This window comes from Centropristis striata, chromosome 24, assembly GCF_030273125.1.
Source record: "Centropristis striata isolate RG_2023a ecotype Rhode Island chromosome 24, C.striata_1.0, whole genome shotgun sequence".
NCBI lineage: Eukaryota > Metazoa > Chordata > Actinopteri > Perciformes > Serranidae > Centropristis > Centropristis striata.
This window is the reverse complement of record NC_081540.1, coordinates 5889939-5904731: the sequence shown is the minus strand read 5'-3', so window position 1 is coordinate 5904731 and position 14793 is coordinate 5889939. Positions and strand designations below refer to the sequence as shown.

The window sequence follows — 14793 nt, the reverse complement described above, 5'->3', positions numbered from 1 at the left end:
ATGATTAAAAGAAGATGTAGAATTACCAAAAAAAGACTTACAATGACTAAAAAAAGATTTAAAATGACCAAAAAAGATTTAGAATGACCCAAAAAAGACTTAAAATGACTAAAAAAGATGCTAAATGACCAAAAAAGACATAAAATGACCATAACAGACTTAATATCAACAAAAAAAGACTTAAAATGACAAAAAAAAGACGTAAGATGACTATAAAAAGACTTAAAGTAACTAAAGAATGACGTAAAATGACTAGAAAAACACTTAAAATGACCAAAAAAGACTGAGAATGACCAAAAAAGTCTTACAATGACTTAAAAAAAGATGTAAAATGACTAGAGAAAGATTTTAAATGACTCAAAAAAGAGTTAAAATGAACAAAAAAGACTTATAATGACTTAAAATGACAAAAAAGACGTAAAATGACAAGAAAATGAGTTAACATTAACCAAAAAAAAAAGACTTAAAATTACTAAAAAAAAAGATGTAAAATGAACTCTGATTTAAAGGAAAATCTTAATTTAAGGTTATTTTTATGAGTTTCTAAACTAATTAATCAGAGTTATGCCCCTTCAGGCGTCTTTTGAATATGACTCTTGGTATTTAACATGTCATTTGGTGATTTTATTGACCTGGTCATGTTGAGAACTTTACGTTTCAGCGTGAGAAAAAGCATTTTGCCACCTTGCATGTTTATCTCCCCACAGCCAGGCTGGATCACCACCACGCCTCCACACAGTGACCCCGCCCCTCCCGGGTCACGGCTTTTAACCTCCCACTCTCCACTGACAACATCTCCCCTCACACCATCCTCTGACTCTCCCTTCTCTCCATTTTTATCTCTTTTCTCTTATCGACCTTCCCCACTGGCTGTGTTGACACGTTGCCTGTTGTGTGTGTCAGCTGGTTAATGCTAGGTGCACGGCGGCAGACAAGGACCAGAAAGATATAACCAACAACAGGTTACTGACAGGAGAGAGGGACACTCAGGTACCGCCGAGAAAAGCCCCACCCCCCCCTCCACCCCCACCACCATCACCACCATCACCATCATCCACCTGCTGCCACGCCCCTCACAGAGCCACGGGCCGCTCCACAGCAAGACCCCCGCTTCATTATCTGTAATTGGATCTTGGCTGAATTAACAAAAACTCCCAGTCGGTCAGGCTGCTGGCAGGCAACGCACCGCACATCATTTATTCAACAGAGAACAGATGTTGATGGGTTTCACATTAATATTGGATTTTGCTGTCGTAAAAAAAGCTTGTTTTTTTCAGTGGCTTAGCAAAGATTTTAGTTTCATGATATACTAACACACAGTGGATGTGTTATAATGGTCTGCATGTTCCCAGTATGCAGGAAGATAGATTTTCATTTTACGTCTTATTTGGTCATTTTAAGTATTTTTCTAGTCATTTTACGTCTTCTTTTAAAAGTAATTTTAAGTCTTTTTTTAGTCATTTCACATCCTTCTTTGTTCATTTTACTTATTTTTTTAGTCATTTTACGTCCTTTTTAGTAAATTTAAATCTTTTTAAGTCATTTTACGTCTTTTTTTTGGGTCATTTAAAAATTTTTTTTCTCGTGTGTCAAAGTCTTTTAGTTCCATCCAAATTCATAGAGAGATGGATAGTATTTCTTTGTCATTTTACAGGTTTTTTTGTTCATTTCACGTCTTTTTTTTTGTTATTTTCTGTCTTTTTTTAGTAATCTGACATCTTTTTTAGTCATTTTACGTATTTTTTTGTTCATTTTACGTCGTATTTAGTCATTGTAGATCTTTTTTTTGAAACAAATAAGAAGTGCAAGATGTCGGCTTGTTCGGGATGCAAGAATGCAGAGATCTGTAGCAGACAAACTGCACAAAAAGTAACGCTCCTTTGATTGGTTAAACTTTCACCGAATCATCTCGTGCACAGAAAGGTCACTTGTTCCCCTCAGAAGTATCCCAGCTTTCATTCTGCTCTTTGTGCTTCCCACAGAGCCACCTTTTATCAGGTATAATTCCTCCATTGATCTGGATAATGTGAATCCAGGTGGACAAACAAGCATAAAGAGACACAGACAGTAAAGTGTCTTTGTTGCTCCTGCAGCTGTAACCTGATACTGCAGCTGCTCGTCCGGTTTCAAACTTTGGTTGACAAGTAGAACTGTAGTTTAGTGGGTCAAAGCAGCTTTATAGCTCTTACAGGCAAATAATGTATGCAGGGCTTTACTCAAGACGTGAAAAACATCACGACATAGGGCAGGAAAATATTTTCCAATTGATACAAAATCAAAAGAGGGAGAATAACACACATTTGAGGGAGAGGGCTTGCATGTTTGCTGTGTTCCAGCAGACCCTCAACAAGCAAACCTTCTTAAAAAATACCTAGTGAAAAGTAATGTTTTAATGGTTGAAGTAATTAGCTAAAAAATATTGGATAAATTGTTGAAATAGTTAGCTTAAAGTAATTGATAAAAAGTTGAAATAGTAAGTGTAAAAATAATTGAAAAAATTGTTAGTATTCATAGGAAATATTTTAAACTAAAAATAATGGAAACATTGTATTAAAGGCAGCTGTAAACTGGTGAAATCGTGGAGTAACATTCGAAATTGTTTGCTAAAAATAATGGATAAATTGTTAAAATTCTAAGCTTAAAATAATAGATAAATAGTTGATATTGTCAGTAAGAAATCACTTAGTAAAAGGCAGCTGTAAACCGGAGAGTCTTCAACTGTGATTTAAAACAAAGAAAGAGTTTCAGCAGAGATTTAAGTAAAAAAACAAACATCAACACTGATATTAGAAGCCAGAATCTCCCCTCTGACGTCTTGCTGTGGAGCGACTCTCTGCCTCTTTCAAAGCTGTCATCTCATTTATTTGATCACCACCTTTTGGTTTCCTCCCCTCCCCGTTGTCCTGGTTTTCTGCGGTATACTTTGGGGGTTTCCGCTGGAATGCTGTCCCGTTGGCCTGGTGTGTGTTCTCACAGAGTCCAGTGGTTTGAGGTGATCTGGACTCTTTGATTTTTTAACGCCACAGTCCCTCTCCAGCTGGTCCCAGACTCTCCGGAGCAGAGGACGGAGCTGGACGGAGACACGTTTATTTCATTGTGTTTTATGGGTTGCATGCTGTCTGTGTGAGGAAAAAGAATGAGACTGTGTGTGGAGGTGGGTGTTTTTAATTTTCCTTTTTGAATAAGAGCTTCCTGCTTCAGTTGATTTGTTTTTTTTAACCTGGAGCAGAAAGACAACACTGCATTATAACATCTGCAGTCCAGGCTCTGCTGCAGGGACAAACAGGGTGCTAACATCATCAATAATTGAATCAAACTCATCAACTTAAAGTCTCCCTTTTATTCCTCCAAGTGTGATGCATGTGCATTCAACACGTTGATTATTTCAAACCGTATAAATGATTGTGGCTTTAAATCGTGTTGCATGCTCGTCACCTTGTGAAACAAAGTGCTTTGTGGAATAAGAGGAGATTTGATTTTGATCCAATCATCTGAAACGGCTGAAAGCTTCCAGTGATTGGCGACTCACCGCTCCGATTTCTCTGCAGGTGTTTCAAGGGCGACTCGACTCCCTCGCCGTAGCAACCATCAAAGCCCTGACGACAGTGATGCACAAATCACCAGCTGCAAAGGTAACAGCAGCACAAATACATGCATCAAATATCATGCAACTCAAAACAAGCTGCTCATTCCAGCGTCATTATGAAGCTTTTCAGGTAGAGAAAATTATTGTGCAAAAGTAGTTTGAATCTCTCAAAATATGAGTAAGTTAGTAAAGAAAACTGACCTTCTCCTCCTGAGACAGCCGTCGTTAAAGTTGTAGATTAAAGATACAAATTATGTGTCAATTAAAAAGAATATAAAGTCAGCTATTGCAGTTATATTAGAGTGCAGCTAAAATTGATGGATTAAAGACGAAAATTGCTAAAAAAAATAATAATTTTGTAACACCTACATCACGACAAAGGGCAGGAAAATATCTTCCAATTGATACAAAATCAAAAGAGGGGGAATAATAAGACAAAATAAACACACATTTGAAGGAGAGGGCTTGCATGTTTGCTTGGTTCCAGCAGACCCTCAACAAGCAAACCTTCTTAAAAAATAACTATCGAAAAGGAATGTTTTAATGGTTGAAGTAATTGACAAAAAAAATTGGATAAATTGTTAAAATAGCTAGCTTAAAGTAATTGATAAATAGCTGAAATAGTAAGTGAAAAAATAATGGGAAAATTGTTATTATTTGCAGCCGAAAATAATTTTAAAAAATGTTAAAATTCTTAGCTAAAAAGAATGGAAGAATAATGTAATGGTTGAAATTGTTCACTAGAAATAATGGAAAACTTGTAATTGAATTTGTTCGCTAAAAGAAACTGATAGATGGTTGAAACTTTCTTCTTCTCTCCAAGTCAAAATATTCGACGATTCCTGACCAAACCAACATGAAAACTGAGAATTTTATTGTATGAAAAGATTTTACTATATGGTGTCATACATATGAGTTAATCTGGCATGACTGAGTGAAGTCATTGTCTTTGCTCACATGTTGTTATTTATTGTCCCTGTAGGAGGTTTTCAAGGAGAGGATCGGTTATAATCACCTGTATGAAGTTCTCACCTCGCTGGGCCAGCCGTCCCGACACCTCCTCAAAGAGCTGATGAACATGGTGAGAACATGGTTCTAGTCCAGCAACCTGAGGCTCCAGAGACACATGAGGCTCTCAGACAGTGGCTCCCTGTTGCTTTGACAAAAAAAAAAAAAAGATATGGAATTTGTCTTAAATTTAATCCACATGGTTGTAGTGATTCTTACATTCTCCAATTGTAAAAATATTTACCTTATAGACAGGAAAAAATATATTTTTAGTCGACTTAAATGTGCATCATAGCTCTAAATTTTTGCCCAAAATAGCTACAACAGAAAAGACAGATTTGTTTACATTAACTGCCAGTGCTTCATGATGAGTGATTTGCTTGATTTTCAACGAGAAATTAGCAAAATACTTTCATCATAAGGCTCAAAGATGCGGCTCCAGAGGGATTTTTCTTTCTGTTTTTGGCCAAAAATGTCTCTTTTTATGGAAAAGTTTGCCGACCCCTGCTCTAGTGTGTCTGTTTGTGTCTGTGTCATTCCCTTTATTGTTATTATTATTATTTATTATTATTACCTTTCTTACTGTGTGTGTTTGTGTGTCCAGGCGGTGGAGGGCGAGCACTCGTCCGTGGGGCTCCTGGGCATCAGTAACGTGGAGCCCCTGCTGCTGCTGGTCCAGTGGCTCCCGGAGCTGGACTCGTCGGAGCAGCAGCTCTTCACGGCCGACTGGCTCCGCCGCCTCAGCTGCCTGAACCGGCAGACCCGCGCCACCTGCGTCAACGCCGCCATGGTGATGCGAGCGCTGGCCGGGCTGGAGCGCCACCAGCGGCTGCACCGAGCCTGCGCCGAGAGCCTGCTGGGGCTGGTGGGCTCGTTGGGGTCCCAGTCTCTGAGCGCCAGGGAACTCCTGGGGCTCCTGCGGCTCCTGAGGCCTCCAGAGTCCACGCAGGCTCACCCCTACGTGGGTCCGGCCCTGAAGGCGCTGCTGGCCATGGTGAGGAAGCAGGGCCTGGAGAGCGCCATGCAGTACTTCGACCTGTCGCCCAGCATGGCGGGCATCGTGGTTCCCACGGTGCAGCGCTGGCCCGGCTCCGCCTTCAGCTTCTTCGCCTGGTTGTCTCTGGACCAGGACCAGCTGGGTCCTCTGAGCAAGGACAAGAGGAAGCAGCTCTACAGGTGAGACAGAAAAAGTCCTGAGCACAGAGAACGAGCTTCTATTTTTATCCCATAACATCCAAAACAAACATTTGGCTGTATATCCCTTCAAATTTTATGCACACTCGTACTGCTTAGTGCATAAAACACGCTCTTTAAATGCAAGCTATAAAAAATATTATACATTATTATATTCTACTTTTATTGTACTGATCTGTTCCCCTACATCTGATCTAATATGAATATTTAAACCCTTTAAATGCCAGGTTTGAGTCATTTTTATAGACCTGGCTTTTTTTCTGTTATGAGTTTGTCATGTCTAATCTTTGATGTGATTCAAGATGACCCACTATTGTTTGTCCTCAGTGTATTTTAGAGCAAATAAAAATACACAATCTTGCCAAAATGCATGACAAATGCATGAACACAGCCAAAATTATTAACAGATGAAGAATGAAAAGCGTGTAAAATGCTCTCAACCTGCCCTGAGGGATATTGGACTATATTTTATAGATTTGTAAAACTACTACTACTACTAAAAACTACTCTAAACAACTCTAACTCTAAACATAACATTTCAGAAAACCTGTAATGCAAAAAAAAAAGTTGTCTTAATGTAAATAACAAACTGAGGAAGTTTCCTGGTGATCCATGCTCCTATATTTTATCCTGTGCAGCTTTTTCACCCCTGGAGGGACGGGCTTCGAGGCCTTCATCAGCTCAGCCGGCGTGCTGGTGGTCGCTGTTTGCACCAAGAAGGAATACGTCACGGTCATGCTGCCCGACTACTGCTTCTGTGACTCTCTCTGGGTGAGTCCGCTTTAATGACATCAGCGGGAAGTGCCATTAAATATGGAATTAAAAAATCCACTTTTCAAGCACTTCAGCCCTGAATTCGAGTGATTTTGACGCCCCTCACCTTCTTAAAGTAATGGAAAACTTATTGTTATTGATAAATAGTTGAAATAGTTAGCTAAAAATAATGGGAAAATTGTAAATATTTTAAACTAAAAATAATGGAAAAAATATGTAAATATTTTAAACTAAAAATAATGGATAATAATGGTTTGCTGAAAGAAAATGATAAATACAATTTAAAAAAAAATCCACTTTTCAAGCACTTCAGCCCTGAATTTGAGTGATTTTGACGCCCCTCAGCTTCTAAAAGTTATGGAAAATGTATTAAAAGAGTTGGCTTAAAGTTATTGATAAATAGTTTAAATAGTTAGCTAAAAATAATGGAAAAATTGTAAATATTTTAAACTCAAAATAATGGATAATAATGGTTTGCTGAACGAAAATGATAAATTAAATAAAAAAATCCACTTTTCAAGCACTTCAGCCCTGAATTTCAGTGATTTTGACGCCTTCTGTTGGCTAAAAATTCAGAATATCTTGAAGTCTGGCCACATAGATGGCCCCCTATATTTAAAAGATTACACCTTTTTAAACCAAATGTCTTGCAGGCTGATTAAAGAGAGCAACTCTGAGGATTAAAGGGGCTAAATTCTGTCTGAATGTGTGTTTACAGCACAGCATCGGTGTGGTGCACGTACCAGGGAAGAGGCCGTTCGGACAGAGTCTGGTCTACATTTATGTGGACGGGCAGCAGAAACTGTCCGCCCCGCTCAAGTACCCCACCATGACCGAGGTGAGCCTGGACTCTATAGTCTCTCTGTAGCTGTGATGAATGTATCTGTTTATAAGGAGAGGATAGAGGTGTAATCTCTGCTCCTCCTACAGCCGTTCATCTCCTGCTGCATCGGCTCAGCAGGACACCGGACCACCACGCCCCCGCCCTCCCAGATCCCAGACCCCCCCTTCTCCTCCGCCACCACGCCGACCACGCGCTCCTCGCTGGGCGCCATCCTGTCGCCGCAGACCTGGGGGGGCCTGCTGGGGGGGAAGCCTGAGTCTGTGACTAAGCTGATCTCTGCAGGGACCCAGGACAGCGAGTGGGGAAGTCCTACCTCTCTGCAGGGCCAGCTGGGATGCGTCATGGTCTTCCATGAACCCCTGCAGCCAAACCACATTAAAGCCATCTGCAGTGTTGGTAAGCCGAGGAAGAGGTTCAGAAATGAAAGAAAAAGCAGTGGGAGGAAGTAGGGAACAATACTGTCAGTTAGAGAAGTGAAGCAATGAATGAAAATGAGACGAGTAATAAAGATTAATCATTAACAGCCTCATGTGCAGGTGGTGTCACATTTTGCACTGACAAATACTTTTGTTTTCATGCAGTTCTTCCTCTATAACTTGTGCATTTTTTGGATTATCAAAATTATTTTAATAACTTTTAATCATGGGGTTCAACACTTTCTTTCTGCAAAGTTTCATGCAGATCAGACTGAGGAAAAAGTAAATACGTGCAACTGAGAGGGCATTTGGCGTCAAATTTGGTACAAATTCTTGCGTTGCATTGGGCGAGGAGGAGTTTGAAAAATTAGTTCGTAACTCGTAGTTGATCAAAATTGATAAATATGCAGAACACATTTTTTTGGATTATAACAATTCTTTGAACAACTTTTTGTCTTGGCGTTCTGCAGATTCTGTGTGTAAACTTTTGTGCAGATCGGACACTGATCTTTGAAGGAGTTGGAAAAAGTAGATTTAGTATTTTTCGCATTTTGCAAAAAACAAATTGATTATAGCGCCACCTGCTGAGGGAGATTTGTAAGTTTTATTGCATGCCGTGTGTGCAGCAGCCTGTACCTGCCTGAAATCTGAATCTAATCGATGAAAATAAAAGTCTACTAATATTTTCTGTCTCTTCTTCTCCGCAGGTCCAAACTGCATCTCTCCGTTCAAAGCCCAGGAATCTGAACTTGGCGACTTTTCAACCAAACTGCTGCTACATTACTCACCCAAGGTGGTTTGACCGCTGTGGAGTCATTGCTTCTTAAATTTTTAAAATACACCACAAACAGTCACATCCGCCCATTTAGGACAGTGACACAATGGTTTCTCTGTAGGAATGTCAAAATTAGTTTTTTTGGTTTTAGTTTTGGACTAATTTGAGCGGAAAAAGTCCTCAAACCTTTACCATTCATGCTGTATGCATTAAAGCAGACAACATTTTAAATTTCAAAAGAGAAAAAAAATGACCTTTGTGAGGATGATTCTACCAAGTTAAGTCATATATTTGTGTTATTTCTGGTCCTTTTGTCCACAGGCGTGCAGGAACCCGATCTGTTTAGATCTGTCCCCAAACATGCTGCACGGACGCCTGACTGGGAACAAAGTGGTCAACTGGGACATAAAGGTGGGAGGAACATGCATGTCACTGTCCTGTGCTCAGAGGAGGATTACAGCTGGAATTACACTGATTTATATGATATTTAACCCTCTAAAAACCTCAACATTCACTCAAACAACCTCCCAAACCTGAAAAAGTGCACAGAATGTTTCCTGAATAATGTATTTCTCAGCTTCTGCAGCAGATAGAGACATGGAATGAAAAATATTAAAGCTTTAACTCTTGGCTTTAACTGAAGAGAATTGCCTTTGCTCTAAAATCATTAAGACTTTTTTAATCTATAAACATCGTAAAAAATATGAGGAATTATCACATTTCTCAGCCTGTGCAGCAGATAGAAATATGAAATAAAAACTGTCTGAAAGCTTAAACTCTTGGCTTTAACTGTAAATTTTTGCCTTTGCACAAAGATGCATTAACACTTTTAAAACATCAACAAAAAAACTTTATTTTCTGCTAATTCTTGCATGTAGAAGTGTGGATTTTTTTTGTTTTGTTTGTTCCCATTTGCCTTTGTTGAGATCCTGCAAAACATGCAGAAGTTGCATCCGATATTAAAGGTATATATACACTACTGGTCAAAAGTTTTAGAACACACCAACTTTTCCAGAATTTAATTGAAAATGATGCAGTTTAATGTCTCAGTGTACTCTGAAATTAATGCACATTTGAAACATTTAAAATTCTTTATTGAGCATGATAGTGTTTTGAAAGTAAAAAAAAGATTCAAAATCACATTTTATGTTGGACTAAAGGACTAAAAAAAGACACAAAATGACAAAAAAAAGACACAAAATGACTAAAAAAAGACACAAAATGACTTACAAAGACATGAAAAGAGTTCAAAAATGGACAAAATAGCCCAAGACTCCATAGAGTTAAGTTGTTAACCCATTTCTTGTTCCCTGAAAAAAGGCCTACTTGCATAATTCTGAAATGTACATTATCTTTCAGTTTTGGTTAAGCTTACCTTTTTTTATTTACCTCTGGCAGTTCACCACTTACCTTTGTACCCTTTCAAGCTGTTCATTTGACTTGAACTGCTTGAATTACAATAAAAAACTGGAAAAATTGGGGTGTTCTAAAACTTTTGACCAGTAGTGTACATGCAAACGTTGCATGATTTAATATGTGTTGCTGTTGCAGGATATGATCAACTGTGTGGGTGGCCTGCTGGTGCTCGTCCCCGTGCTGGAGCAGTTGTCCCTGATCACTCCCGACCAGCAGGCCAGTGATCCTGCAGCCGGATCAGACTTCATCACGCCTGATGTGACGACGCCGGCGGAGGGAGACTGGGTCATCCTGCCGTCCAACAGAGCCTCAGGTCTGCTCCGACACACACTGTCTGACTGTTTTTATCTCCTCATTTCTCTGCACACATTCGTAAACAAATGTTTTTTTGTTGCAGAGGCACGCCTGGAGAAGAATCTGGTGGCCACTTTCCTGTTGGTGCTGAAACATTTCCTGCAGAGACATCCAATCAACCAGGAGAATCTGCTGCACTCACACGGGGTCGCCACACTGGGAGCTCTGCTGCAGAAGGTAAACTAACAAATCAACACATTTATGCACAAAAAAATCCTTAATTTGGTGCATGTTATTATCATGCTTTCATCACTTTCCTCTGCAAAAAATAGATCAGAGGAGAACAGTTTTGAAGCTACAAAATGTGACTTTTCAATTTATACTTGAGGATACAACAGATAGTTTATACAGAAACATAAATCCCACGCCTCGCTGCCATGTGTGACCTTAAAACAAAGCAACAGTTCCCTCAGTGATTATACTAATCCTGCATGAGCCACGCTAATTAATTTCAGCTCAGCTTCTCATTTTTTGGGTTATAAAGTTTCGCCCTCGCTCAGATTATTATGTTTCCAAGAAGGGAAGTTTAAAAAGGCATTTTCTGGTCTTTTTCTACCAAATGAGTGCATTTAATTTAGTTTTTCTTGCTGTTAAAACTGGATTAGTTTGACTGTGAGAGAAGAAATTAAGAATCTCTGCTGGCTGCGTTTATTTTAGCTTTTATTCATTTTTTATTTGTTTGTCTTTGACTTTTCTGTCCGTTCCCCTTGATGCTCGTCCTGTTTAACCCTTTGCACTAAACTATCTTTAAAGCTCGTCATCACCAGGGATATTTTCTGCTTTTTAATTTCAAAAACCTTAATGTTTATTCTAAGTTTACAGTGATAAGTTGCATAAACATTTTGCAGAAATTCTGCAGGTATGAAGAATATGATATATGAATGTGAATTCATTTATTTGGTAGGGTGTCATTTTTTAATTTTAATTTTTTTCAACATTTGGGTCCTATAAACTATAAAATGTCTATAATCTGACACACTAATATTTTTTTCTAAATATTTGACTCTGCACAAATGACATGCATGATGATCAAAGTTGTTATTATACAGAAAATAATGTATTAAAATAGTTACTTTATATGAATATGATATATAATATAATATAATAGTATTATATATGAATATAATATAACATACATGAATATCATTTTAAATGAATTAAAATAATGATAATAATAATAAAAAAATATTATTGTTAATAAAAATACAGCATAAAAAGCTGCATTCATAAAATTATTATGGTATTTTTTTTTTAAAACATTTTTGTCCCCTAAAGACAAAATGCAAACAGCCTGCATTTTGGCTTTTTTTTAATTTATTTTTTTATTCTTATTATAGATTTTTTCTCCTATAATAAACTGTGCAGCTAACATATACATATTTTATTTAAATGTGACACAAATAACATGCATTAAAATGATTGTTGTTGCAAATTACTGTGGGGAAAAAACTCCCCCGAGCATTTATTATACAGAACATAGTTCAAAAAAAGTCTCAGCTGGTTTATTGTAGCTTCTATTAAACTTTTATTGTAATGAATTCACCTCAAATAGCTTTTGTCCCTTGATGCTCATTCTATTCTCCAACGTTTCTCTTCTATCTTTTGTCCGCTGCATGCACCTCAGTATTTATTTTTTTATATATCAGGGAAATACCTTCTGAATCAGCATTTACTGCCTGAGAGAATAAAAGACTCCACAGAGACCCGGATAAAAAAGAACAAGTCTTAGATGTGGTCACAGAGACCACACCCTGTAAAAGTAAAAATAAACCACTAATGTGTATCTCCTCATTCCATCATGTTCATAATCTGGTTTGGTGAGGCGGGGTGTGGATGTCAGGCAAAGCTTTGGACTTGTTCTCTAACAGATCTTATCATTGAGTAATTATTTTGAGTGTGTTCCAGTTAACTAGAGACTCTACAGGTGATTTATATATACATACTATATATATATATATACTTGTATATATCACCATGAAGCTTCCCCAGTTTAATGTTTACATTAAAGCAAGATTTATTTTAATTACAAGTTTTGTGTTATGTTTACACCCAAATATTTGTTTTGGATGTTTTCTTCCACTTTTCTGAAAGAAGCCATGTCGTCAAAACCTCAAAATTGATCCGTGCATGAAAAAAAAAATTTTGCCTGTAGAGTCTCACCTTAAAGTACAATCTTTAAAGTTGTGTTTGTGTGTGTAGCTGCCTGCAGGTCACGTGGACGTCAGCGTGCTGGTCGCTGTGCAGCTGCTGATCGAGCAGGTGACGTACGAGAAGAACCAGGCTCTGCTGCAGCAGCTCCACACACATCTGCTGTTCAACTTCAACATCTGGAACAAAGGAGACTTCCCTCTGCGGATAGGTGAGATCTCTCACCATAGATGTGATGTTTTCTGTGTGTCCCCAGTTCTAATTTGTGCTCTTTTCTTTCTCTTTTCCTCCTGATGAAGGTCACATCCAGTACATGTCCACTGTCATCAAAGACAACAGGAAGCAGTTCAGGAAAAAATATGGGGTTCAGTTCCTTTTGGACACCGTACGCCTTTATTACGGGTAAGATTCATTCAGACCAAAGCTTAAACTGTCCGATACGTTTGAGGCGAATGCACCAAATGAATATGCTAATGTTTGCATTTAAATATGTGCAACTATAACCGGAGTTAGAGGTGCAGATCATCCTTTGCAGGAGCTTTAAGAAGTTTGTTTTTGCCGTATTTGCACGTTAAGCGGCTGCAAAAGCTGCACAATCCTTCTGTGAATTCACCCCTCAGTCTCATTTTTGCATTACAAGTTTTCTGACATGTTATGTTTCGATATGCGACTGAGGCGTGAACTCATTAAAATGCACTAATTTGCATATATTTCAGCAATAAATCTGAACATTGAATTCTGTGCTGCAGGAGGAGCAGCAACAAAGAGAGCGAGCTGAGCGAGGACGACATCCGGACCATCCGGGCGTCTCTCTGCGGCCTCATCAAGTATTACATCAGTAAGGGCATGTCTCAGGAGGAGATGCACAGCATTCTGGGATACATCGCTGCAATAGGAGACGAGGAGCAGGTGAGGGGGGGCGGGGTTAACACCGAAACATGTTAAGGGCTTGTGCATCACCAGGGACATAAATTAAACATTATCCTCATTGTTTTTATGACTTTTTTTTTTTAGCATTTTGGCTGTGAAACCTTTTTATTTTAAAAGTTCAACCTTTTGCCCCTATAATAAACTCTATTATGTCTATAATAAACTTACAAATGTATTTTTTAAATCTTGCTGTGCACAAATGACAGGCATGAATATTAATGTGTTTTTGTTTCATCACAACAATGGCTTTAAAAACAATTTAAAGTGTTAAAATTCAGGATTAAAACAATCAAATTTTTTCCCCTTAAGGAATGAAACTAACTGACTGAAATTAAACTTGTTTTGTTAGAGGTTTAAAAATAAATCCCGCAGGTAGAAAGGTGTGATTATCATATGCATGATAATAAATCATCCATTTTCTACGCCTGTATTTCCTGTTGGACCTAATTAAACAGCAGCCTCGTTAGACTGGAGGAGAATAAATCGTATCAAGGGATTACAACATCCACCATGAACAAAAGGTTAATTCTTTCTCCTCCAGTCAGCAGAATGAGAAGAAGGCCAACATGTAGAGAAATCCAGAGTAGGTCGAGTTATTATCGGTGTGTGTTCGACCCACATATAGTGAAACTGTTTCTGAGCCACGGGAGGATTTTGTTGTAAATTGGACAACCTTTCACTGCAGGATTCTCTGTTTCCCTGTGGGACTCGCTGCAGCTTCTCTCTGCATTACTGTTGAATATTTACATCATCTATCAGCAGCTGCAGCCTGAAACAAACCGTCTCTTCATTGACTTATCAGCAAATTTGTGAATCTATTTCCTCCTCTTGTCACACCTCCTCCTTCAGTCTGTCACTCTACCTATCCTCTTACACTGCAGCGCTAAATATGGAGGCTTACATCACCCTTTATGAACATATGGTCGATATAATAATGGCATGATCCTCCGTCACTGCTGCATTCATCAAGCCAGACTCAATCATACACTTACTACCAATAAATAATGTTAAAACTATGAAAAAATGAATTTATTAAAGCTAAATCTTTAGTTAAACATTACACACATCATGCAATACGAGCACTTAGATTTAAAGGGAACATTTAATGCTCCTGTTCAGGTTTATACTTGTATTTTACAAATATCATGCATAAAAATCAATGTTGTTGCAAATTAGATATCAGACTGTGAAAAAAATTCCCCATAGCATTAAGGATACTGGAAATAGTTACAAAAGAAGGGTGGGGTTTTTTGTTATTTATTTATTATCATTTCTTTTTTATTTATTATTATTTACTATTTTTTTATTTTTTATTTTACATAAATAGATGCAAATAAAAAATCCCACC

At 38.1% G+C, this 14793-nt stretch overlaps 1 protein-coding gene across 3 annotated transcripts in view; it reads left to right on the top strand.

Annotated features, from left to right (window-relative positions):
* Positions 1 to 14793, top strand: part of nbeal1 (neurobeachin-like 1) — a 65479-nt gene that overhangs the window by 26014 nt on the left and 24672 nt on the right. For 2 of the 3 annotated variants that reach the window (XM_059327739.1, XM_059327738.1), the window contains exons 10-22: positions 3549 to 3632; positions 4569 to 4667; positions 5199 to 5770; positions 6427 to 6559; positions 7281 to 7400; positions 7493 to 7802; positions 8530 to 8615; positions 8919 to 9008; positions 10149 to 10326; positions 10411 to 10544; positions 12567 to 12726; positions 12815 to 12917; positions 13265 to 13424. In XM_059327739.1, the coding sequence (XP_059183722.1) occupies positions 3549 to 3632; positions 4569 to 4667; positions 5199 to 5770; positions 6427 to 6559; positions 7281 to 7400; positions 7493 to 7802; positions 8530 to 8615; positions 8919 to 9008; positions 10149 to 10326; positions 10411 to 10544; positions 12567 to 12726; positions 12815 to 12917; positions 13265 to 13424 (2229 nt within the window). Of the gene's footprint in view, positions 1 to 903; positions 991 to 3548; positions 3633 to 4568; positions 4668 to 5198; positions 5771 to 6426; positions 6560 to 7280; positions 7401 to 7492; positions 7803 to 8529; positions 8616 to 8918; positions 9009 to 10148; positions 10327 to 10410; positions 10545 to 12566; positions 12727 to 12814; positions 12918 to 13264; positions 13425 to 14793 lie in introns of all 3 variants that reach the window. The other variant, XM_059327737.1, reaches the window with a different exon arrangement.